General features: G+C 36.4%; 1 protein-coding gene across 7 annotated transcripts in view; it reads right to left on the reverse strand.

Moving 5' to 3' along the window:
- The window catches only part of ANO3 (anoctamin 3), a 495323-nt gene that overhangs the window by 128190 nt on the left and 341893 nt on the right, over positions 1-25240 (reverse strand). For all 7 annotated transcript variants that reach the window (XM_070383648.1, XM_070383649.1, XM_070383645.1 and 4 more), the window contains 2 exons: positions 9161-9319; positions 3314-3414 (listed from right to left, as the gene is read on the reverse strand). In XM_070383648.1, the coding sequence (XP_070239749.1) occupies positions 3314-3414; positions 9161-9319 (260 nt within the window). The remainder of the gene's footprint in view (positions 1-3313; positions 3415-9160; positions 9320-25240) is intronic.

Here is a 25240-nt window from a genome sequence, read left to right on the forward strand (position 1 = left end):
CAGGCGCCCTTTCCCAATAAAATCTCTTGCTTTGTCAGCACATGTGTCTCCTCAGACAATTCATTTCCGAGTGTTAGACAAGAGCCCAGTTTCAGGCCCTGTAAGGGGTCCCCCTTCCTGCAACAGTACTGATAGAGAAAGAAAAAATATTTCTGAAATTATGAGTGTCAAATATTTGGTGCAAAGTGAACATGCTAACCAACATTTATTTTTCATTGAAGGAAAGTATAATTTCAAATTAATAATAAGTGTCTTGGCCAGGAACTAAGAATCAGATGATGCCAAATTCCCCCTTGGATAGCAAAAAAGGATTCAGTCTTTTGGACCTCTAGCAGACATGTGTTTTGTATAAAGTTCAGAGGAGGTAATGGAAGCTATGAACCTTTTTGGATGAGATATTTAAACATAATATTCAGTTAACCTGAACATAATCCGAATAATAAAATCTACTGAAATGGCATGCTTTGTGACAGTCTCTAAGAGTTTCTTCCTTTTGCATCTATGAGGCAATTAGTTTGTGCATAAACTCAACTATAACTCCTCTTAGAAACAATGGTGAAATCACAGGAATAGGGGCAGGATGAAGGCATATGGAAATTCATTTGGAATTTTTTTTAGCAATTTCACCCTGATATCAGAAAGTAGGTTATTGTCTTGGGTGTTACACTTCTTTTGCATCTTTGTTTATATCCTGCAAGCAAATTAGAACTTGCTAAAAATAATTTTGTAAGAAAGTAAAATAAATAAGGACCCACAAAATAATAAAGACTTCACTCCCACCCATCAGAAGCAATCACGTTTTAGCATATTATATTCTCCTCCAATTTTTTTCTATTCATTTTACATTGTTAAAATCTCATTGTATAAATAAATGCATATCCTATACATATTTTATTAAATTTTACTACTTATTATTTAACTACAGTCATTAAGAAGTCCTTGTACCCATTCACTTTATAAATGAACTATTTTGCATCACAAGGATATATCTAATTTATTTGAATCCTCTACCGTTGAACATATTTACTTTTTTCACAATTATAAAAAATATTGCAGGGAATGTTTTTACATATTTTTCAATTTTCTTCTTAAGATAAAATATGAAGCTTATGAAAAGTTTTAAGTCTCACAGAAAATAATTTTAAATTGTTTCAGAATATTTTATGAAGATTGAGTCTCACCACATATCAACAGATGTGATTATTCACCATATCTGTGGTAGGTTTGAAGAGTACTACCTGTGAAAGTGTTTGATAATTTTGTAAGTTAAAATGAATCTCATTGTTTTAATTCTGCATGATTCTGTGTAGCATGTACAGACCAAACAAGAAGAAACCAGATAGAGCAAAAGGCAAATATGCTCCATTGTCAGCCTGAAATAAGTCACAGGCATGTATATCAAAAGGCTTTTTTAAGAAGGAGACATAGTGTCAGGAGGAAAAAAATTCCTCAGAAGTCAAAAGACGTAGAGTAGCACGGTGTTTATTTACCTACTTGTGCTCTCAAGACTGGTTCAGTAGAATGACCTGAATTGAAAGAAGTCTTCTGGAGACTTCAAACTATCTAATCACAACACAAATAATATTTCATATGTCCTTACTTGCTTCTTTCAGGGATCAAGTTTCATAAAAATGTACAAACTTCAGGTTCTTATAGATATCATATTAATAATTTATATAAGGTGCTAAAGAATTCTAAGGAATGTTCTTTCCTGTGTTCATCTTCTTTTGTTCTTTTTTTTTATTTAAATTTATTTATTTTAATTGGAGGCTAATTACTTTACAATATTGTATTGGTTTTGCCATACATCAACATGAATCCGCCACGGGTGTACACGTGTTCCCCATCCTGAACCCCCCTCCCACCTCTCTCCCCATATTGTTACTATTATTATTTTTGCCAAGCTCTTCAAGATATTATTTATCTATCTTATAATTATCTGTATAGAGGATTTTGAAACTATTTCTCAAACAGGTTGTTCAGTTGCCCAGTCATGTCCGACTGTTAGCAACTCCATGGACTGCAGCGCCCCAGGCCTCTCTGTCCCTCACCATCTCCCAAAGTTTGCCCAAGTTCATGTCCATTGCATCAGTGATGCCATCTAGCCACCTCATCCTCTGACAGCCTCTTCTCCTTCTACCCTCAATCTTTCCCAGCACCAGTGACTTTTCCAATGAGTCGATTTTCCCATCAGATGACCAAAATACTGGAGCTTCAGCTTCAGCATCAGCCCTTTCAGTGAGTATTCAGGGTCGATTTCCCTTAAGACTGACTGGATTGATTTCCCTTGAGATTGATCCAAACAGGAATGGGAGTCAATTTAGGTATCTAATTCTAATATTGTCACTGTAAAATTCCTCAGTAGTTGCCAGTGCTTAATCAATTTCTGCTTTGTGGGCAATGACTTGTGGGTGCAACTTCCAAAGCCTGAGGAATTTCAGATGATTAAAAAGACAAGACTCTCGAGGCTTGTCATGCGACCCGAGGCTGGCAGCCCTCTCACAGATCTGGTCTCTTCCATGTTACCAGGTCTGATAAATTTCTTCACAGTTTTGAATTGCCCTCTTACTGTTCATGAAAATTCATTATCTAGAGGCTCTTTTCCTTGGCATCTTCTTACCCTGAACCTTTTAAAACCTTTTTTAGCAGTTGATGAAGCATACTGAGCTTCAATGCCAGTTCACGCATGGTATAAACACTTGAATTTCATTGTGAGACATCAGGAAGGAAAGTGATACATTCTGCATATAACACGAAACACACAATATGGGGAAATAGGTTTATTCAATTTTTGACTTTCCTGTAGTCTTGCCTATAGGAAAGGCTGAAACATCTTTGAACTGAGAAGGTCTTTCATTACCATTTATCCTTTGGCACTGAGGACAGAGCCAAGAAACTATCTGGTTGATCTGCACCTGAGGAAAGTTTCCTGATAACTGCTACATACAGAATGCCGAATCTGTATACGTAAGAATGCTACACACTTACTTCTGTCACAAAAACAAGAGTTCCATCTACCTATATTAAATAAGTGAGACTGATCTTGGGAATAGTAAGTAAAATTGGAAAACAACTATCTTTCCCTCCTTCCAGTCTAGTCCAGCTAGAAATGATATAAAGCATCCAGGGAACCTGGAAGCTTACACTAGGCAAGGAAATTAGAAGGTAAGATAAATGGCCAAAATTGACTAAACTTGGGGGAAAAAAGCATTTCTTCTGCAGAAAGAATTACATTTATTACTCTCTGGCTTTGCAAAAAAACAGGCTCACCTTAACATATTCTGAGATAGAACGAAACAAAACCTGAAAGTACCTGAAGGGCATCCTAATATTCAGTCTCTCTGCATACTTGCACAGTGTGTCCCACGGAATGTGAATTTTAATAAACATGATATCCGAGTTTGCAACAGCTGGCTGTAAAGGGCAACAGAACAGGTGCCAATTAGAATCAGAGCTGATTATCATGTCACAATTTGACCTTACAGGGAAGAACACTGTCCCCTTAATATACACAGGAATCATTATCGCTGATTTAAAAGGAATTTATATGAATAAAATTTCTTAACACAGAATTATCTTAATAAAAATGTAATAATGCCATTGTATGCAAGAAATAATCATCCATGTGAGTTAGCGTGCTTTCTTCCTTGACCATTATTAAGATCCAGAGCCACCAACCAGAATAATCATGAGCCAATTAGGACTCCGAAGTTATTCTGGTTGCAAACTTTCTCATGATCCTTTTTTTCCTGCTCAAGGTAGATAGACAATACTGACAGTTATACCAGTTATTCATTCATTTATTCTTCTAGCATATTTTATTGAGCAATTACTATTATACTTGTGAGAGCCTATGACAATTCTGGGGATAAACAGAGTATAAGACTTACAAGTCCATGACCTTGTGGAGCTGTCAAATTTGCATACTTACTTGAATCTTAAAAGGTTAGTATAATGTTTCCTGCAAGAGATCATAATAATTTGTGTCTTTGATCTAGACAAGAGGTTTTTAAGCAAAATAAAGTGGGCATTGGGATTATCTAAGGAGCTTTTAACAAACTTGAGTACTCTGGTCAATTTCTTTAATCCTAAATGCCTACTTGGAAGAAATGACACAGTATGGAAGAAAAAACACAGTGTTTAGAATCACAAAGAGGTAAGTACAAATTCCATTTCTATCATTTATTAACTCTAGGACCTTGGGGAAATTACCTAATTTCTCTGATCCTCAGTTTTCTCGCTTGGGAAATGGAGAGAATGGTCTTACCTCATAGAGTTGTCCTGAGTCTTATGAGAGACTAGACTATAAAGAGCTCAAGTACAAGGGGTTTACCAGAATGTTCATTCCCAGTGAGAGCATGCTTCTAGAATCAGACCATGGCCAAAGTAATGGCTATTTTCAAAGCTTCACTAGAATAGTTCTTTTTTTTTTTTTCTTTTTTTCAGTAAATAGCTACTTGATTCATCTTTGGTGGAGCACTGCCTTGGTTTTCAGGCCTTCTATAATAGGCTTTGAATTATACAAGTAAAAAGCCAGTAACAGCGTATGATTGGGGAAAACTCTGAAGTTGGGGACTTGAATCAAGTGATTGAAAAGTTAAATTTTCTTTAAAATAAAACTCAGTATAAATTGTAATAAAACTGTATTTCTACAGACTATAGTTTCTTTGGGAAATTTCTCTTTCCTCTTTATGTATTCAAAGTGCCTTATGCTTTTATGTCATTGCTCAGTTCCTGGGGAGGTGTGGGTTCCTTTCCAGCAGTTACTCAAAAACAGAGAAAATGGGACCCTCAGAATTAAAGAAAACATATTTAGTGCTCATTTCATCCCAGAATCTGGAAGTGAGACTTCTATGAAAATGAATCTAGACTCAGACAAAATCAGTCTCTCCCAGAATGACACATTGTACGGGTGGGATGATTTAAGATAACAACCAATCCCTTGAGAAGTGCACTGATGTTAGATCTTTACATTCTCTCCAATGGTTTCTCAGAAGTTTGAGAGTGGGGATCTCTTTTGAGGAATAAGCAGATGTTGGGACAAAAAAAAATCATTTCTCAGGAGCTAAGCCTTATTTTGGTATGAATGGAGATCACACTCTCCCACAGAGCATCATGGTTCTTAAAACCTAGGAATGTTGGCTGCCAGAATATATTAGCAGCATGAAGAAGGAATGACTATTACATGCATGGGTGTTGGGATAGATCTGGGAAGGCTTACCCTCCACCATAGGAGAGCTTGGGTTTCATACCATTAGTTGGTTCCTAGCTTGTTTTTCTTCACAGCATGTACAGCTAGAACAGGTCGCTCCCCACTTCTTCCACAGCTACTGCTCTGGTCTATCACCACCATCTCTGATCTAGAGTCTTACAGTGTTTTCTAATAGAGCCTTTGCTCATATTCTTGCCCCCAGTGGTCTATTCATAGCACAATGGCCAGAGTTATTCTTTCAAATATAACTCAGATCATATAATTTCTCAGAACCTCATTTGAATCAAAGTGAAAACCAAAGTTTTTCCAATGACCTACACAACCTTTTACAACCTCACCCTCCATATCTTGTTAAACCTTTCTCCTACTAATCTCCCTCTCATTCACTCTACTTCCATCATTTGGTCACTTGCTATTACTTGCCTGCTTCACCCCATCATCCTTACCTCACTCCATTTTTTTTTTCTATAGTGTTTATTATCTTCTAATGAATGAGTCTGTTTATGTAAGTGCTGTGAGAGGAGGGATATTTGCTTTGTTCATTTATGTCTACTGAGCACCTAGTTCTACACCAGGCACACAGTAGTCACTCACTAAGCATTCACTGAATGGATGAATGAATGAATGAGTTCACTTACTTTGAGTACACATTCTTTGTAACTTGTACCTAAGCGAGAGACAATGAAGATAAGAAAGCAAATAAGCCAGAATTATTTTGGAAGAGGTACTATGTCAGGTTCAAATTAGCATCATGAATAGCTGGCTTAGCACTGATAATTAATTCAGTCTGGTCAACTCTTAAGATGTGAAAAAAATCTAATACACCCAAATAAAGCAGATGCTTCAGAAGGACATTACTACATTAATTCTACCACCAGTGAAACATCAAGCTAAGGGCACATACAGCTAGAACATTTCTAATTTTGTATGTCTAAAATATATTAATATATACATACATACAGATGTATATATTTTTTCCAAGCAGCATGAATTGTCTTATAACTTCTTCAACTTAATTTCTCTTTTGTTATACCTCTACTTAAAAAAAAAACAAAAATAGTTTTATTTCCTTGCAGCAGGGGGTTGATGAAGGGATGGGGTTGGCAGAAAGCAAGATTACTTTCTCCCTTGGAATCAGAAGCTCCCAATCTGGCACTATTCTGTTTAGCTCTGATGCAGGCAGGCTTTTCCAGGGGAACAAAACACCCACAGCCTTCACACTTCACATTATTATTTAATTATTCCATCCAAGATTTTCAAGAGGTAGAAGATTCATTCTTGAGAAAAAAAGGAAATTTTAAAAATATGTTTTTATAATGTCACTCTGCAAGTTGGTGGCAGAGAGCTGAAAAAAAATATAGAATATGGTAGCTTGCTATACTAAGTATAAGATAAAGGTAAAATGCAGATATAGTCTGGAAATACACTTGGATAACAAAGAACATATCTTGACAGAGATCATCTACCTATTTATCTGCACAATCTTCAAACATGAATCATTATCTGTTGCTGATGTGATTATCTAGAAACTATCCACATCAACATGCAATTTAATGAGGATTTGAGATATACTCTGTGCCAGGCTCAGTGCTTAACTCTGTTGAATATAAATTTTAAAAATTGGAACTTGTTTCCTAGGGAATACTCCCATTTTTTCTGCTAAAAATCTGGTACTTGCTGATATTTTCACAATTTCATTTTCCTTTTCCACCTGTGACAAGACCTAAATATTTTCAATTTAATACTTATTAAAATTAAGTTGCAAATAAAGCACACATACTATAATACTAAAAATTTTAAGAAGAAATAAAAGTTCATGATAATGCAAAACACTGGATTTGATAGTTCAGATAGGTATAACTATTTAGATGCCATTTAGTCATCAGTTAACATAAGGTTTAAACCAAAAACATATCTATGTTCTATATTATAATCATAGCGTTGTTTATTTCTACGCCTACTTGCTTAAAAGGGCAATACATAGGATATTGAATTTTTTAATGTGGTTGGCAGAATTCTAAGAAATCCTCTTAGATCTTCATGCCTTGTCTTCATCTTGAACAATCTACAGGACCTGTGAATACGATGGCATATTCAGTCTCATGATTAAGTTCTTTATATGGCACATTCGCTTTTAAAACAGAGATTATTCTCCATGGCAGATGATTCCCTGAAAGGGACTCTTCTTGGCAAAAGAGATTCAAAACAGCAGAGGTACACAAAGGGGAGTCTCTGTTGCTGGTTTTGAACGTGGGTGGGGAGCATGCAGCAAGGAATCAGAATGGCCTCTAGGAACTGAGAGAGGTAGCTGGCTTACAGCTAGCAAGGAGATGTGGATTTCAGTCCTACAACCACAAGGAACTGAATTCTATCAAAACCACATAAGCTTGAAAGAATACCCTAAGTTCCGGGTGTGAATGCAAGCCTATTCAACACACTGATTTAAGTCTTGCAAGAAACAGAGCCAAGTGCTCACCATACCCAAACTTCTGATTTGCAAAACTGTGGGCTAACAAATGGGTTTTATTTTAAGCTGCTGAATATGTGGTGATGTGTTCAGCAGCAATAGAAAATTAATAAAAATAGTACTGAACAATTTCTTGATTAGAAAATTTAAGACTATTTTTTCATATATAAAAATAACATGCTTATTTCATATATAAAGTTAGCATGCTTATTACATGAATATGTTTTGTTCACTTAAACTGTTTTTTGTTGATTTTACACATTAACATTATGATAATTAATCTAGTCCTAATTAACTCAACCATTTAAAAAACCAATGTTAATACTCTTAGAATTAAGAATATAAGTAAACATAACATTGACAACCAAAATAAATGATTGCAGAAAATTAACTTTAGAATACCATTAAGGAATCTTAATTTTCCCTGATATTACACATGATATTCTAACTGTATACTGGATCTCACCCTTAATTTTCACCTAAAGGCCTTTCAATTTTTTTTACTCATCTGTCTTCTGTTTCCTCAATCTTTCTCTTCTATTTCTTTCTTTCCCTGCCTCTCTCCATTCACCCTTCCTTCCTTCTCATTATTTAAACATCACATACAAGAAAAAAAGAAAACAGAAAGAAAGAAGTAAAACCTCATGAGACCTTGTTTCCATCTTGGGCTATCATTCATCCTTCCCTTCACAGATGAGCAAAAAGATGATGTTTGCCACAGCCTCCATTTTTCCATTATCCAGTCACTCTTCAACTTGCCCTAGTCTCTCTCCTCAGAGAAAAGATTCTCACTGATTTTACCAAGATCTCCATATTCTCCAGTTAACTGGGCCTCTTTCTGGTCTCACTTGACTTCTGAGCAGCACTTAACCCTGGTAACCACTCTTCTCTGTGACTCCTCATCTCTTCTACTTCCACCTACATCCAACATCTTCAACCATTTATTTCCCCCTCCTACTTTTTATAGGCTCACTTTTAGGCTCTTTTTTTTTTTTTTTTTTTTATCATTCTCTCCAGTGATCTCATTACTAAAACACAGCTTATATTACCATCTATGTTCTAAAGATTAAAGCATTTACCTTCAGTTTAGAGTCCTCATTTGAGCTCTAGACACAAATTTCAAACATGCTTACTAAAATATTAAAATCTAGATATTAACGGTTTGGCAGACTCATTTCTTTCAACATTTTGTTTTTCTTTTCATAGAGTTTTGTACTTTATACAGGATCATTCCTTCTTTAATTTTAAAAAATGTAAAAACAGCTATGCCCTTTGCAAAATATTTAAATTTACAGAAATGTATAGAGTAAAAAAGGAAAATATTTTAAAATATGACTATACATATGCATTTCTTTTACATGTGGGAGAAAATTGCTATATGTTTTTAAAAGCCATATGTTACACCTTTTATACTGAAATGTAAAATATCATATTTCTTCCAGCACATTGTATCATATAGGTAATATTATTAAAGCACCTACCTCCTTTTCTAACATTAAGCCTTCCGCTCTGAGGTTCTTTTCAAATGTGTTTCTTTTGTCATATTGTATATTTGACTTTCTATAAACCAAGATGTAATCAATCCGCTTTTTGCCATCTTTGAATAGAAGTCCACTGGATGCTATGTAATTCATGTCATTCTGCAAATAAAGCAATGGTTGTTAATAGTGTGGGTTGGATAAGCACACACATTCAGCTTTCAGACACTTCTGTTCAAATATTGGCAATCCAATGTAAAAATGTATTTTTTACATTCCAATTATGAGACATGAAAAGATAAATTTTAAAGTTTTCACCTTACAGTAGGAAGAAAGCTACCAAGTGATGTTCTAGGATTTGAAATTAGTCTGACACCAGAACATGGATTCTCTGATGTTAGCATCTGAAGGTCTATGTTTTATTCAATAAAACCCTATAAAAATAATAACAGCCAATATACATTGAACATTTGCTCAAAATCAGGCCCAGATATAGATGTTTTACATGTTTTATCTTACTCAAAACTCAAACTTGCCTTTCAAAAATAAAGACAACAAAGCTTAAACAACATAAGTACTAAGAACTGAAATTAACATAATTTCTTCCATGAAATGATACTCAGATGAGGCATTATTTCCCTAAACCTATGGTCAACAACACCAAAAAAATAATTTCTGAACTGCTTGTTCCAAGAAATACTTCCCCCCAGAGTATAAGACTATGATCTGATGACAACCACCTACTTACTAAGACTAACCATGTGCTTATTAAGATCTTTAAGGTACTCATCTTGCTCTGTCAACCTATCCCAGCTGTTTTTCAAGGATGCTGCCCAATTTTCAACCAACTGCCTGCCTTGCAAGATTTACCTTAATACCTACCAGCCCAGGTCCTAGAACCCTCTGAAAACTCTTTCCCAACTTCATCTCTGTAAAACACTACTAAGACTACCCAGATGATATCTTTACTTGCTGTAACTTTAATAAAATTAATTTCAGCAATCACCTGATTTTTGTAATGGCCTTTTTTTGGGAGCTGGCACTTTGTCAGTAAACAGCTCAATATTACTTTAATTCAGTTTTTATTCCTGGTCCATGTTTTTAGCTATTAGATACATGATCCTTCTTTTCCCATGTTTCCTATCAAGCTATTTGATTATCTGTACCAAATCTCTGTCCCATTTTTCCCATACAGGCATTCTTGAGCTTAAGCAATGTCCTAACATTTTGAGAGTTAACTGATAATTTCAAAAAAAAGGCATCTCAGACTTTGGAGGAGCCTGCTTAGGACATATATGCAGCTTAAGGTTTAAAAAAGTGAGGACCAGAGTAACCTAGTGGCCAACAAGTCATCCAAGTGAAGCAACAAAAACTGATATCTGAGTGATTGTAATCCTACAGGAACAGGTCAGGTGGCTCAGGAGCTATCTTCTTGGAGAAAATAGGTTCAAGTGTGTGAATTCAGGGGTACTAGAGACTCTAGTATTCTTGCCTGGAAAATCCCAGGGACAGAGGAGCCTGGTGGGCTGCCATCTAGTGGGTCACACAGAGTCAGACACAACTGGAGTGACTTAGCAGCAGCAGAAACTTTCAGGCTCAAGGACAAGAAGACTTTAGACATTCTTTTCTCCAGTGAATACAAAGGTCTTGAGAGTCCCAGGATTACTTTATTGGATACTATAAAGTGACTAAGTAACAACTCAAGTAGAGTCACACACTGCCCTGTAGTTGCATAACATGTGCTGCGTTTAGTTGCTCAGTCGTGTCCGACTCATTGCAACCCCATGGATTGTAGCCCGCCAGGCTCCTCTGTCCTTGGAGATTCTCTATACAAGAATACTGGAGTGGGTTGCCATGTTCTCCTCCAGGGGATCTTCCCAACACAGGGATCAAATCCAGGTCTCCTGCATCGCAGGTGGATTCTTTACCATCTGAGCCACCAGGGAAGCCCATAATAATGATGATAATAACAGCTATCACTAACTGACAATTTACTATAGTACCATGCAATGTGCCAAGTGATTTATTCTCATAATTCTTTAAGGTAGATATTGACATGAGTACATAGAAGCCAAAAAGGTTAAGTTACATCCCAGATGTCATGGAAAAGGAAATAGTGAAACTAGAACTCTCACCTCTTTGATGGTGGTCTTGACAACTATATTGAAAAAGACAAGCATATGTAGGTGCACATTACTAGGTCTGGGGTTTGGCAGTAATAGAAGGCTAACCCCTCAAAAGGCCTATGATTTATAGTTCCTATAGGGTAGAGATACTGAGGATTAATAGCTGGAGAAGACATAATTAACTTCAGACTTTAGAATGCTTTTGCCTCCACCACTCCAGAGATTTCACTTGGATGTCTAATGGACATATCAAAGCTGACTGTCTAAAATGGAATTCCTTATCTTATCTAAGCAAATGTTCCCCCAAACCCTTGTTATTTTGATTGGCTGCAAACCTATTCTTTAAATTGCTCAGATCAAAAATCTAGAGTCATCTTTGTTCCCTCTATTTTCACCCATCTAACATGCAAATCATTAGAACATTCTTCAAAATATATTTAGAATCTGATCACTTTCTAACATCTTCATCACTACTCTGTTCTAAGATATGTCATCTATTGACGACATTATCACAATAGTCTGACTCATCTCTTAGCTTCTAACTTTCCTTCTCTAAAATCTATTCTCAGCATGACAGTTAAGACACTTGAGTGATCCTCCACATTATAAATTACATTATGTAACTCCTCTCTTCGAGACCCTTCAGCTGTTTTCCATTATACTCCACTCTTGATCCTACTTTCCTTAACCTATTTTTCTTAACGATTGTTAAATTTCAGCATGTTCAGTTCAGTTCAGTTGCTCAGTCATGTCCGACTCTTTGCAACCCCATGGACTGCAGCACGTCAGGCTTCCCTGTCCATCACCAACACACAGAGCTTGCTCAAACTCATGTCCATCGAGTCGGTGATACCATCCAACCATCTCAACCTCTGTCATCCCCTTTTCCTCCTGCCTTCAATCTTTCCCAGCATCAGGGTCTGAACTCCAATGAGTTAGTTCGCCGTATCAGGTGGCTAAAGTATGGGAGCTTCAGCTTCATCATCAGTCCTTTCAATGAACACCCAGGACTGATCTCCTTTAGGACTGACTGGTTTATCTCCTTGCATTCCAAGGGAATCTCAAGAGTCTTCTCCAACACCACAGTTGAAAAGCATCAATTCTTCAGCACCCAGCTTTCTTTATAGTCCAACTCTCACATCCAAATATAACTACTGGAAAAATTATAGCTTTGACTAGATGGACCTTTGTTGGCAAAGTATTATCTCTCAATGCTTTCTAATATGCTCTCTAGGTTGGTCATAGCTTTGCTTCCAACATGTTATATAACACTAAATTATTTATTTGTTATCTTTTTATTGTCTACCTTATTCTATTAGAATATAAATTTTACAAAGGTAAATAATTTCTTACTCTTTTGTTCACAGAATATTTCACACATCTAACTCAGAGCCAGACACATAGTAGGCATCAAAATATTTATGGGAAGAAGGAAGGAAGGATAGAAGAAAATAAGGGAATGGAAAGAATGGAATAATGCATAGTAATGTGTATCCACACAGGAATTACCTCAAAAATATAATGCCATTAAAAGATCATGTAATAATTTCTCAACCTCTTTCCTCCAACATTAACACAAATCAAATTAGAATAAGATGATTGATCACAAAATTATAGCAGAATTGCAAAAGCCCTGGCTTGCACTTTGTTTTATACATATGACCCACTGCTTCCAGGTATCCCCATGATAATATAAATAAGGAGTTAAAATAAGGTTATATAAAATTTTTCCTCTGCATTTTGTTTTGCCTAAAGTATACAATCCTCTTAATACTAGTCTAGTATAAAGTATCATTTCAGTTCACTTCAGTCGCTCAGTCGTGTCCGACACTTTGCGACCCCATGAATTGCAGCACACCAGGCCTCCTTGTCCATCACCAACTCCTGGAGTTCACTCAGACTCACGTGCATTGAGTCAGTGATGCCATCCAACCATCTCATCCTCTGTCATTCCCTTCTCCTCCTCCCCCCAATCCCTCCCAGCATCAGTCTCTTCCAATGAGTCAACTCTTCGCACGAGGTGGCCGAAGTACTGGAGTTTCAGCTTCAGCATCATTCCCTCCAAAGAAATCGCAGGGCTGATCTCCTTCAGAATGGACCGGTTGGATTTCCGTGCAGTCCAAGGGACTCTCAAGAGTCTTCTCCAACACCACAGTTCAAAAGCATCAATTCTTCGGTGCTCAGGCTTCTTCACAGTCCAACTCTCACATCCATATGCGACCACAGGAAAAACCATAGCCTTGACTAGACGGACCTTTGTTGGCAAAGTAATATCTCTGCTTTTCAATATGCTATCTAGGTTGGTCATAACTTTCCTTCCAAGGAGTAAGCGTCTTTTAATTTCATGGCTGCAGTCACCATCTGCAGTGATTTTGGAGCCAAAAATAAAGTCTGACACTGTTTCCACTGTTTCTCCATCTATTTCCCATGAAGTGATGGGACCGGATGGCTTGATCTTCGTTTTCTGAATGTTGAGCTTTAAGCCAACTTTTTCACTCTCCATTTTCACTTTCATCAAGAGGCTCTTTAGTTCTTCTTCACTTTCTGCCATAAGGGTGGTGTCATCTGCATATCTCAGGTTATTGATATTTCTCCCGGCAATCTTGATTCCAGCTTGTGTTTCTTCAAGTCCAACGTTTCTCATGATGTACTCTGCATATAAGTTAAATAAGCAGGGTGACAATATACAGCCTGACGTACTCCTTTTCCTATTCGGAACCAGTCTGTTGTTCCATGTCCAGTTCTAACTGTTGCTTCCTGACCTGCATACAGGTTTCTCAAGAGGCAGGTCAGGTGGTCTGGTATTCCCATCTCTTGAAGAATTTTCCACAGTTTATTGTGATCCACACAGTCAAAGGCTTTGGCATAGTCAATAAAGCAGAAATAGATGTTTTTCTGGAACTCTCCTGCTTTTTCCATGATCCAGGAGATGTTGGCAATTTGATCTCTGGTTCCTCTGCCTTTTCTAAAACCAGCTTGAACATCAGGAAGTTCATAGTTCACATATTGCTGAAGCCTGGCTTGGAGAATTTTGAGCATTACTTTACTAGCGTGTGAGATGAGTGCAATTGTGTGGTAGTTTGAGCATTCTTTGGCATTGCCTTTCTTTGGGATTGGAATGAAAACTGACCTTTTCCAGTCCTGTGGCCACTGCTGAATTTTCCAAATTTGCTGGCATATTGAATGCAACACTTTCACAGCATCATCTTTCAGGATTTGAAATAGCTCAACTGGAATTCCATCACCTCCACTAGCTTTGTTCGTAGTCATGCTTTCTAAGGCCCACTTGACTTCACATTCCAGGATGTCTGGCTCTAGGTCAGTGATCACACCATCATGATTATCTGGGTCGTGAAGATCTTTTTGTACAGTTCTTCTGTGTATTGCCACCTCTTCTTAATATCTTCTGCTTCTGTTAGGTCCATACCATTTCTGTCCTTTATCGAGCCCATCTTTGCATGAAATGTTCCCTTGGTATCTCTAATTTTCTTGAGATCTCTAGTCTTTCCCATTCTGTTGTTTCCTCTATTTCTTTACATTGATCACTGAGGAAGGCTTTCTTATCTCTTCTTGCTATTCTTTGGAACTCTGCATTCAGATGCTTATATCTTTCGTTTTCTCCTTTGCTTTTCGCTTCACTTCTTTTCACAGCTATTTGTAAGGCCTCCCCAGACAGCCATTTTGCTTTTTTTGCATTTCTTTTACATGGGGATGGTCTTGATCCCTGTCTCCTGTACAATGTCACAAACCTCATTCCATAGTTCATCAGGCACTCTATCTACCAGATATAGGCCCTTAAATCTATTTCTCACTTCCACTGTATAATCATAAGGGATTTGATTTAGGTCATACCTAAATGGTCTAGTGGTTTTCCCTACTTTCTTCAATTTCAGTCTGAATTTGGTAATAAGGAGTTCATGATCTGAGCCACAGTCAGCTCCTGGTCTTGTTTTTGTTGACTGTATAGAGCTTCTTCATCTTTGGCTGCAAAGAATATAATCAATCTGATTTCGGTGTTGACCATCTGGTGATGTCCATGTGTAGAGTCTTCTCTTGTGTTGTTGGAAGAGAGTGTTTGCTATTAAGTATCACCTGACCTTAAATTAATAATAACATATTTAGTCCAGGTGAAGGTAAAATCTTTCAATGAGATGATCTAGAAATCAAATGATTGTTTTGTAGGAAAATTATGAGACAGTAAGATAGCTTTTAAAATATTTTATGTGCTTTTCTAATTTTAAGAAAGTGGAACTCTGATAGTTATTATTCATTACTCTAAGATTAAGCAAAATAAATGTTAAACTCTTCCATAGAATCAACTTACAATTTGAAAATTTTAAAAAAACTACATATTTTATGTTTTTATAATTAGTGACCTTAGGTAATATTAACAGTTCTTGTATCTTTGTAAACATGTTCACAATCAAACTCTATTAACTAGAGTTACTAGGATTCTAGTTTAGTATCTAATTATTCTATGATTCTAAATCATGAATAAAGAGTTTGACCAATTGATCAGGCAAAAAAGAAAAGTAGTTTTCAAAGTGATGATAAAGAAATATGGCAAGCAAACTCATTCTATGAGGCCACCATCACCCTAATACCAAAACCATACAAAGATGCCACAAAAAAAAGAAAACTACAGGCCAATATTACTGATGAACATAGATGTAAAAATCCTTAACAAAATTCTAGCAAACAGAATCCAACAACATATTAAAAAGATCATACATCATGAACAGGTGGGCTTTATCCCAGGGATGCAAGAATTCTTCAGTATTTGCAAATCAGTCAATGTAATACACCACATTAACAAATTGAAAAATAAAAACCTTATGATCATCTCAATAGATGCAGAGAAAGCCTTTGACAAAAGTCAACATCCATTTATGATTAAACCCTCAAGAAATCAGGCATAGAAGATACATACCTGAACACAATAAAGGCCAATTATGATAAACCCACAGCAAACATTATCCTCAATGGTGAAAAATTGAAAGCATTTCCCCTAAAGTCAGGAATGAGACAAGGGTGTTCACTCTCACCACTACTATTCAACATAGTTTTGGAAGTTTTAGCCACAGCAATCAGAGAAGAAAAAGTAATAAAAGGAATCCAAATTGGAAAATAAGAATCAAAACTCTCACTGTTTGCAAATGACATGATCCTATATATAGAAAACCCTAAAAATACCACCAGATAATTACTAGAGCTAATCAATGAATATAATAAAGTTGCAGGATATAAAGTTAACACACAGAAATTCCTTGCATTTGTATACACTAACAATGAGAAAACAGAAAGAAATTAAGGAAACAATTCCATTCACCATTGCAATGAAAAGAATAAAATACTTAGGAATAAATCTACCTAAATAAACAAAAGACCTATATATAGAAAACTATAAAACACTGATGAAAGAAATCAAAGATGACACAAATAGATGGAGAAATATACCATGTTCATGGATCTGAAGAATCAATATAGTGAAAATGAGTATACTACCCAAATCAATCTATAAATTCATTGCAATCCCTATTAAGCCACCAACGGTATTTTTCACAGAGCTGGAACAAATAATTTCACAATTTGTATGGAAATACAAAAAACCTCAAATAGCCAAAGCAATCTTGAGAAAGAAGAATGGAACTGGAGGAATCAACCTGCCTGACTTCAGGCTATACTACAAAGCTACAGTCATCAAGACAGTATGGTATCGGCACAAAGACAGAAATATAGATCAATAGAACAAAATAGAAAGCCCAGAGATTAATCCACGCACATATGGACACCTTATCTTTGACAAAGGAGGCAAGAATATACAATGGAGAAAAGACAATCTCTTTAACAAGTGGTGCTGGGAAAACTGGTCAACCACTTGTAAAAGAATGAAACTACAACACTTTCTAACACCATACACAAAAATAAACTCAAAATGGATTAAAGATCTAAATGTAAGACCAGAAACTATAAAACTCCTAGAGGAAAACATAGGCAAAACACTCTCTGACATAAATCATAGCAGGATGCTCTATGACCCACTTCCCAGAGTAATGGAAATAAAAGCAAAATAAACAAATGGGGCCTAATTAAACTTAAAAGCTTTTGCACAATGAAGGAAACTCTAAGCAAGGTGAAAAGACAGCCTTCAGAATGGGAGAAAATAATAGCAAACAAAACAACTGACAAAGAATTAATCTCAAAAATATACAAGTAACTCCTGCAGCTCAATTCCAGAAAAATAAACGACCCAATCAAAAAACAAGCCAAAGAACTAAACAGACATTTCTCCAAAGAAGACATACAGATGGCTAACAAACACATGAAAAGATGCTCAACATCACTCATTATCAGAGAAATGCAAATCAAAACCACAATGAGGTACCATCTCACACTGGTCAGAATGGCTGCTATCAAAAAGTCTACAAACAATAAATGCTGGAGGGTGCGGAGAAAAGGGAACCCTCTTACATTGTTGGTGGGAATGCAAACAAGTACAGCCACTACGGAAAACAGTGTGGAGATTCCTTTAAAAACCGGAAATAGAACTGTCATATGACCCAGCAATCCCACTGCTGGGCATACATACAGAGGGAACCAGAACTGAGAGACACGTGTACCCCAGTGTTCATCTCAGTACTGTTTACAATAGCCGGGACATGGAAGCAACCTAGATGTCCATTGGCAGATGAATGTAAAAGAAAGTCTGGTACATATACACAATGGAATATTATGCAGCTATTAAAAAGAATGCATTTGAATCAATTCTAATGAGGTGGACAAAACTGGAGCCTATTATACAGAGTGAAGAAAGTCAGAAAGAAAAAACCAATATAGTATATTAATGCATTTATATGGAATTTAGAAAGATGGTAATGATGACCCTATATGTGAGACAGCAAAAGAGACACAGAGGTAAAAGCAGACTTTTGGACTCTGTGGGAGAAGGTGAGGGTGGGATGATTTGAGAGAATAGCATTAAAATATGTATATTATCATATATGAAATAGATCACCAGTCCAGGTTCAATGCATGAGACAAAGTGCTCAGGGCTGGTGCACTGGATTGACCCTGAGGGATGGGATGGGGAGGAAAGTGGGAGGGGGTTCAGGATGGGGAACACATGTACACCCACGGCTGATTCATGTCAATGTATGGCAAAAACCACTACAATATTGTAAAGTAATTAGCCTCCAATTATAATAAATAAATTAATTTTAAAAAAGAAAGAAAAAAAAGAAATATGGTAAGATTTGGAAACCTCTTCTGAATTATGTATAGAGAACACAACATAGGTTCTACATAATTTAAGCTTAGAGTATTATATTTTACACTTCCTGGTGGATCAGTGGTAAAGAATCCACTTGCCAGTGCAGAGATGGAAAAGACGCAAGTTTGATCCCTGGGTTGGGAAGATCTCCTGGAGAAGGAAATGGCAATCCACTCTAATATTTTTGCCTGAAAAATTCCATGAATAGAAGTGCATGGTAGACTACAGTCCACAGGGTCACAAAGAGTCAGACACAACTGAGTATGCACACATGTATTATATTTTAATACATACATGTCAACCATTAACCAAGATGTTTATTAACCCATGTTCAAATATGTTGCCTAAATGCAGAATTGACAGGAACTTTTTTAGATATATCATTGTATCTAGACGCCAAAAGAACTTCTTTGTTTGATATAATAACGGTTGTTCATACATAAAATCAAGACTCATTTAGAACAGTGAAATGCTTTCCAATTACAACGTGGAATGCATCCAATTTAACACCAAATTTTTCATGTTTATTTTGCCCAGAAGACAGAATAAAATCAGCTTCTCTCAGAGAAGCTGGATGCAGATCATCCATCAGGTACCTAATCTTTCAACAATTTTGAAAACCACTTAATTATTTAAGGCATTGCAAACTATGAAGCACAGGGACTTTCAAAAAAGCTCAACTTCCTAAAGAAGATCTTAAGAATGTGCAAGTTATGACTCAGGTTTGCAAACATTTTAGCCCATTTGCCAAATAGCAATAAAGCCTGCTTATTTGCATAAGAACGCATTTTAGGGTATTCTTCAAATAAAATTATGACAGCAACTGCTTGTGAAATGTATATTTTTCCTAACATTAATTCTTGTTGATCTAACAAGCATTTATTGAACACCTAATGTGTGCTGGTGCTGTGCTAAACTCCAGGGATGAAAATAAGGAGACACTGAATATTTTCTGATTTTAGCATACATATAATATCTGCCTGCAATGTAGAAGACGCAAGAGACGTGGGTTCGATCCCTGGGTTGGGAAGATACACTGGAGAAGGAAATGGCAATCCACTCCAGTATTCTTGACTAGGAAATCCCATGGACAGAAAAGCCTGGCAGGCTACAGTCCATGGGGTCACAAAGAGTCAGACACAACTGAGAGACTAAAACTTTCACATTTTCACATGGAGTGATAGGCAAGGAAATGTTTAGTTACAATGCTATCTAACATGTGCAGTAGGAGAGATGTGAGCTACAGAGTTAAAAAATGTCAAGGTGTAGCCAGAGGAAACCAGATTAATGGGTATCAGAAGCCATTAAGGGTCATATTATCTCAGTCAATTTACTGCAGTCCTTTCTCAGGCCATTGCAAAATTAGATCTTGTCACTAATCTGTAAGTGATAGCTGATTATCTGTTAACCATGCCTTTGAGTTAGTACAATGCAATATGACACATTGCTTAATGTATTGAGATCCAGATCAGACACAGATGGGTTTTGATTTACTGTGTTCTTAGACATGTAATTTAATTTCATTGCTTAGCCTCAATTCCTATAGGTTTGAAGTTAAGATAAAAATATCAACCTTGTAAGATCGTTGTTATGACTAAATTGAACATTGCATACAGAGTACTCTCAACATAATCTGACTCACTTTACAAAGTTTTTAAAAATGTTAGCAATTATCACAAGAAAACAAGATAAAAATGCAGGCAATATATTAATTTCTGTTAGAATTTTTCTTGTTTTCTAATGAGTCAAATGAACCCTTCCACATTTTGGAATGTTATCTTTCTCAGGACAAAGATAGACAGAAACAGATAAATATGCCAAAGGATATTATTGTGAATATGGAACTAGAGTAAAGGAAAGCAGATATCCTTCACAAGTACTTATGAAACATGATTTACTATGAAATAAAGAGTGCAATAAAAAAGCATAATAATTATTATAAGACAAACCTTTTTATAACTATTCCAAGAAACAATAATACACCGTTAACCTTCTCTCTCAATCATTATGCCCTCCACATCCTCCTCCTCTAAAATAATCATAATCCTGTTATTTATGGTATTATTATCTCACTTTCCCTTAGCTTTATCTTCAAAGGATACTTTCTTTAAGTTTTTTAAACTTTATGTAAATGTATAATGAGCAATCTATTGTGTCTGGCTTCTTTCATGTAATATTACGGGTGTGAAATTTATCCCTGATTTTCATATACATTAGTAGTTATTTTTTCACTGTCATATTACCATATGAACACAATAAAAATTATTTATGCTCTCTTCTAATGATGGATATTTGGGCTGTTTCCAGTATTGCCTATTACAAATAAAGCTATAATAGACATTCTCATGTATACGTTAAAATACACCTGGGCATGCATTTCTAGTATGTACCTAGGAGAAAAACTGGTGAGTCACAAAGAATGCTCATTTTCAACTTTAGCAGATAATGCCAAACTACCTTCTAAATCAGTTTAAATCTCTACCAATAGTAAAGTTACCCCTACTTTATAAGTGTTTTTTCCAATCTTTTAGAAATAATAATTACTACTATTGTTCTTTAAAGACATCCTGGTCTATGAAAAAATAAACTCTCCCCAGTATCCCAGAATCTCAGGTGCTACTAGTTTCTGTCCTCCCTGCCCCAACACTTCTTTTTATCAAAATTTTGGTATTTGGAATTCAACCAATTACTGCCATGCCCATTTCCTGGGTATTTGTTTTCTTTGAAGTTAGCGAGTGGGGCACAGACGGGGAAGAGCAAAGGAGGCAGAGCATGACTCTGGCCCACTCAGAAGACTGTGCCTGTTGAGATGGGGAGCCAGTGTTTAGTTTCTTAGACTCTGTGACCCCTGAAGCCCAAAACTAAGGCTACATCATGGACCAAGTTAGCTCAACTCCTTTCTGCAATTTTGGGGCCATTAGGCAGGTTAGTTAATAAGGCCAAGTGTCTGTTCCAGGCTTAATCATATCCTACAAATCTTCAAATAATGAAAACCTTTCCTATTAGGTTCCAGTGGTGGTGCTTGTTTTTGTGTTTCTGTATTTTTTTGGCTATCTTTAATACAAAACTAGAAGACAGCAGTCCAGATGCTATCTGATCCCATGTTTTCCTCAGAAGTTCTAGCTTTACACTCCTTAATTAGAGAAACAGCCAAGGAGCCTTGGTATGTAACTATAATTTATTTCAGAGTAAAACCATTTTTCATAAAAGCTCTTGTTATTGGCCATACTTGTTATAGAGGGAAAATGATTTTTAATATTTTTTTCCATTTCAGACAAATAAGTAGTCTTGTCAAAAAAACCACAAAATTTGAAATAATAGAAACAATCCCTATTAAGAAAAACAAATCAACAGAACACACATCATACACTATGATTCACAAGAAATTCCACACATAGATGGAATTTTAGTAAATGGTACTAGACTAAAATTCAGATTTTTCTATCACAGAAACTTTACTTTTTAAAATTGTACTTATAGAATAAAAATGTTTTAATTTTCTCTACATACGTATTTCAATCATTTCAGTCACTCAGTTGTATCTAACTCTTTGTGACCCCAAGGACTGCAGCACGTCAGGCTTCCCTGTCCATCACCAACTCCTGGAGCTTGCTCAAACTCATGTCCATCATTTCAGTGATACCATCCAACCATCTCATTCTCTGTCATTCCCTTCTCTTCTTGCCTTCAATCTTTCCCAGCATCAGGGCCTTTTCCAGTGAGTCAGTTCTTTGTACCAGGTGGCCAAAATATTGGATCTTTAGCTACAGCATCAGTCCTTCCAATGAATATTCAGGGTTGATTTCCTTTAGGATTGACTGAATTGATATCCTTGCTGTCCAAGAGACTCTCAAGGATCTTCTCCAACACCACAGTTCAACAGCATCAATTCTTCAGTGCTCAGCCTTCTTTATGGTTCAACTCTCACATCCATACACGACCACTGGAAAAACCATAGCTTTGACTCAATGGACTTTTGTCGGCAAAGTAATGTCTCTGTTTTTCAATACACTGTCTAGGTTGGCCATAGCTTTTCTTCCAAGGAGCAAGCGTCTTTTAATTTCATGGCTGCAGTCATCATCTTCAGTGGTTTTGGAGCCCAAGAAAAGAAAATCTCTCACTGTTTCCATTGTTTCCCCATTTACTTGCCATGAAATGATGGGACCGGATGCCATGATCTTAGCTTTCTGAATGTTGAGTTTTAAGCCAGCTTTTTCACTGTCCTCTTTCACTTTCCTCAAGAGGCTCTTTAGTTCCTCTTTGCTTTCTGCCATAAGGGTGGTATCATCTGCATATGAGATTATTGATATTTTTCCCAGCAATCTTGATTCTAGTTTGTGCTTCATCCAGCCCAGCATTTCACATGATGGACTCTGCGTATAAGTTAAATAAGCAAGATGACAATATACAGCCTTCATATATTCCTTTCCCAACTTGGAACCAGTCTGTTGTTCCATGTCCAGTTCTAACTGTTGCTTCTTGACCTGCATACAGATTTCTCAGGAGGCAAGTAAGGTGGTCTGGTATTCCCATCTCTTGAAGAATTTTCCACAGTTGGTTGTGATCCATACAAAGGCTTTAGCATAGTCAGTGGAACAGAAGTAGATGTTTTTTTCTGGAATTCTCTTGCTTTTTCTATAATCCAATGGATGTTGGCAATTTGATCTCTGGTTCCTCTGCCTTTTCTAAATCCAGCTTGAACAACTGGAAGTTCACAGTTCACATGCTGTTGAAGCCTGGCTTGGAAAATTTTGAGCATTACTTTGCTAGAGTGTGAGATGAGTGCAATTGTGTGGTAGTTTGAGCATTCTTTGGCATTGGCTTTCTTTGGGATTGGAATGAAAACTGACCTTTTCCAGTCCTGTGGCCACTGCTGGGTTTTCCAAATTTGCTGACATATTGAGTTCAGCACTTTCACAGCATCATCCTTCAGGATTTGAAATAGCTCCACTGGAATTCCATCACCTCCACTAGCTTTGTTCGTAGTGATGCTTCCTAAGGCCCACTTGACATCATATTCCAGGATGTCTGGCTCTAAGTGAGTGATCACACCATCGTGGTTATCTGGGTCATTAAGATCTTTTTAGTATAGTTCTGTGTATTCTTGTCACCTCTTCTTAATATCTTCTGCTTCTGTTAGGTCCATACCATTTCTGTCCTTTATTGTGCCCATCTTTGCATGAAATGTTCCCTTCGTATCTCTAATTTTCTTGAAGATATCTCTAGTCTTTTGTTTTCCTTTATTTCTTTGCATTGATCACTTAGGAAGGCTTTCTTATCTCTCCTTGCTATTCTTTGGAACTCTCCATTCAGATGGCTGTACCTTTTGTTTTCTCCTTTGCCTTTTGCTTTTCTTCTTTTTCAGTTATTTGTAAGACCTCCTAAGATAACCATTTTGCCTTTTTGCATTTCTTCTTCCTGGTGATGGTTTTGATCACTGTCTCCCATACAATGTTCTGAACCTCCCCCATAGCTCTTCAGGTACTCATCTATCAGATCTAATCCTTTGAATCTATTTGTCACTTCCACTGTATTAATGTAAGGGATTTGACTTAGGTCATAAATGAATGGTCTGACAGATTTTAATGCACCTACCTTAAAACATACAGGAGATGTTATTACTATTCAAATTTTTCTATGCAAATCATCTCTAAATATACTTCTGAGGAATCTCAAAAAAATCTGACACAGCCTGACTTCACTGCTGATCAAGGCTTGTCTTATCACTTCCTTACAGAAAGTCAACACCTCTAGCGTGTAGTCATCAGAAATAAAAATCTTCCCTAAGCTAGTAACTCTGAAGTACTGTTTATTAGATGGCAGAATCTCTAACTGATTGTATTCCAGCTCCTATTACAATCTAGCAGGAATAACTGCTATAATAAAATAATAACCAATATTTAAAAAATACTAACACTAATACAAGCTAGGCAGAAAACAAGTACTCCGCTACACAGTCTGCATATATTGACACATTTCATGGTCACAAAACTGAGAGGTAAGTGCTATTTTTCCCATATCACAGATGCTGATATTGAGGCAGACTTTAAAAAACAAACGGAAAGGTCTTTGTATTCTCTATATTCTCAACTATTGCTAAGCTAGGAAACCAAGGTCCCTGGAGAGCACAATATATTTTAATCACCGTTTTAATTACCCCTGATGGCAATGCATATGGAAATAGAGAATTTTTAATAATTTTAATTAGAGAAGTATAAGAATAAATCATGATCTGAACTAGCTTCTAACCTTGTACTACTGGGCATTGATATCTATATCTGATGATAGATTGATTCAATAGTCATAACTATAGCTAACATTTATTAAAGCTTTTCTATATGCCAAGCATTTAGTCAAGCACTTATATATATATATACACACACAGATATAGATAGAGATATAAATACAGATATACACTACTAATTTAACCTGTATAGGAACCCAATATAGCAGTTTTGTCATTAGCTCAGTTACATGTATCAGGCAACAGTATCAAAGGTCAGCCAGTCTGTCAGCCATAGAGTGAATTAGAATTCAGGCAGGCTGAGAGGAAGCACCAGCTCTTAAGCACTGCATTTTATAAACCCTCTCAGCTCAGTGAGGTGTTATTCCTATTTTCCTTTTGCTCTCTTCACCCAGACTTGTGCATGTGTATATCACATAATTATGGCTTCCTACGTATTAAAA

The sequence above is a fragment of the Bos mutus genome, chromosome 15, assembly GCF_027580195.1.
Source record: "Bos mutus isolate GX-2022 chromosome 15, NWIPB_WYAK_1.1, whole genome shotgun sequence".
Classification (NCBI taxonomy): Eukaryota; Metazoa; Chordata; class Mammalia; order Artiodactyla; family Bovidae; genus Bos; species Bos mutus.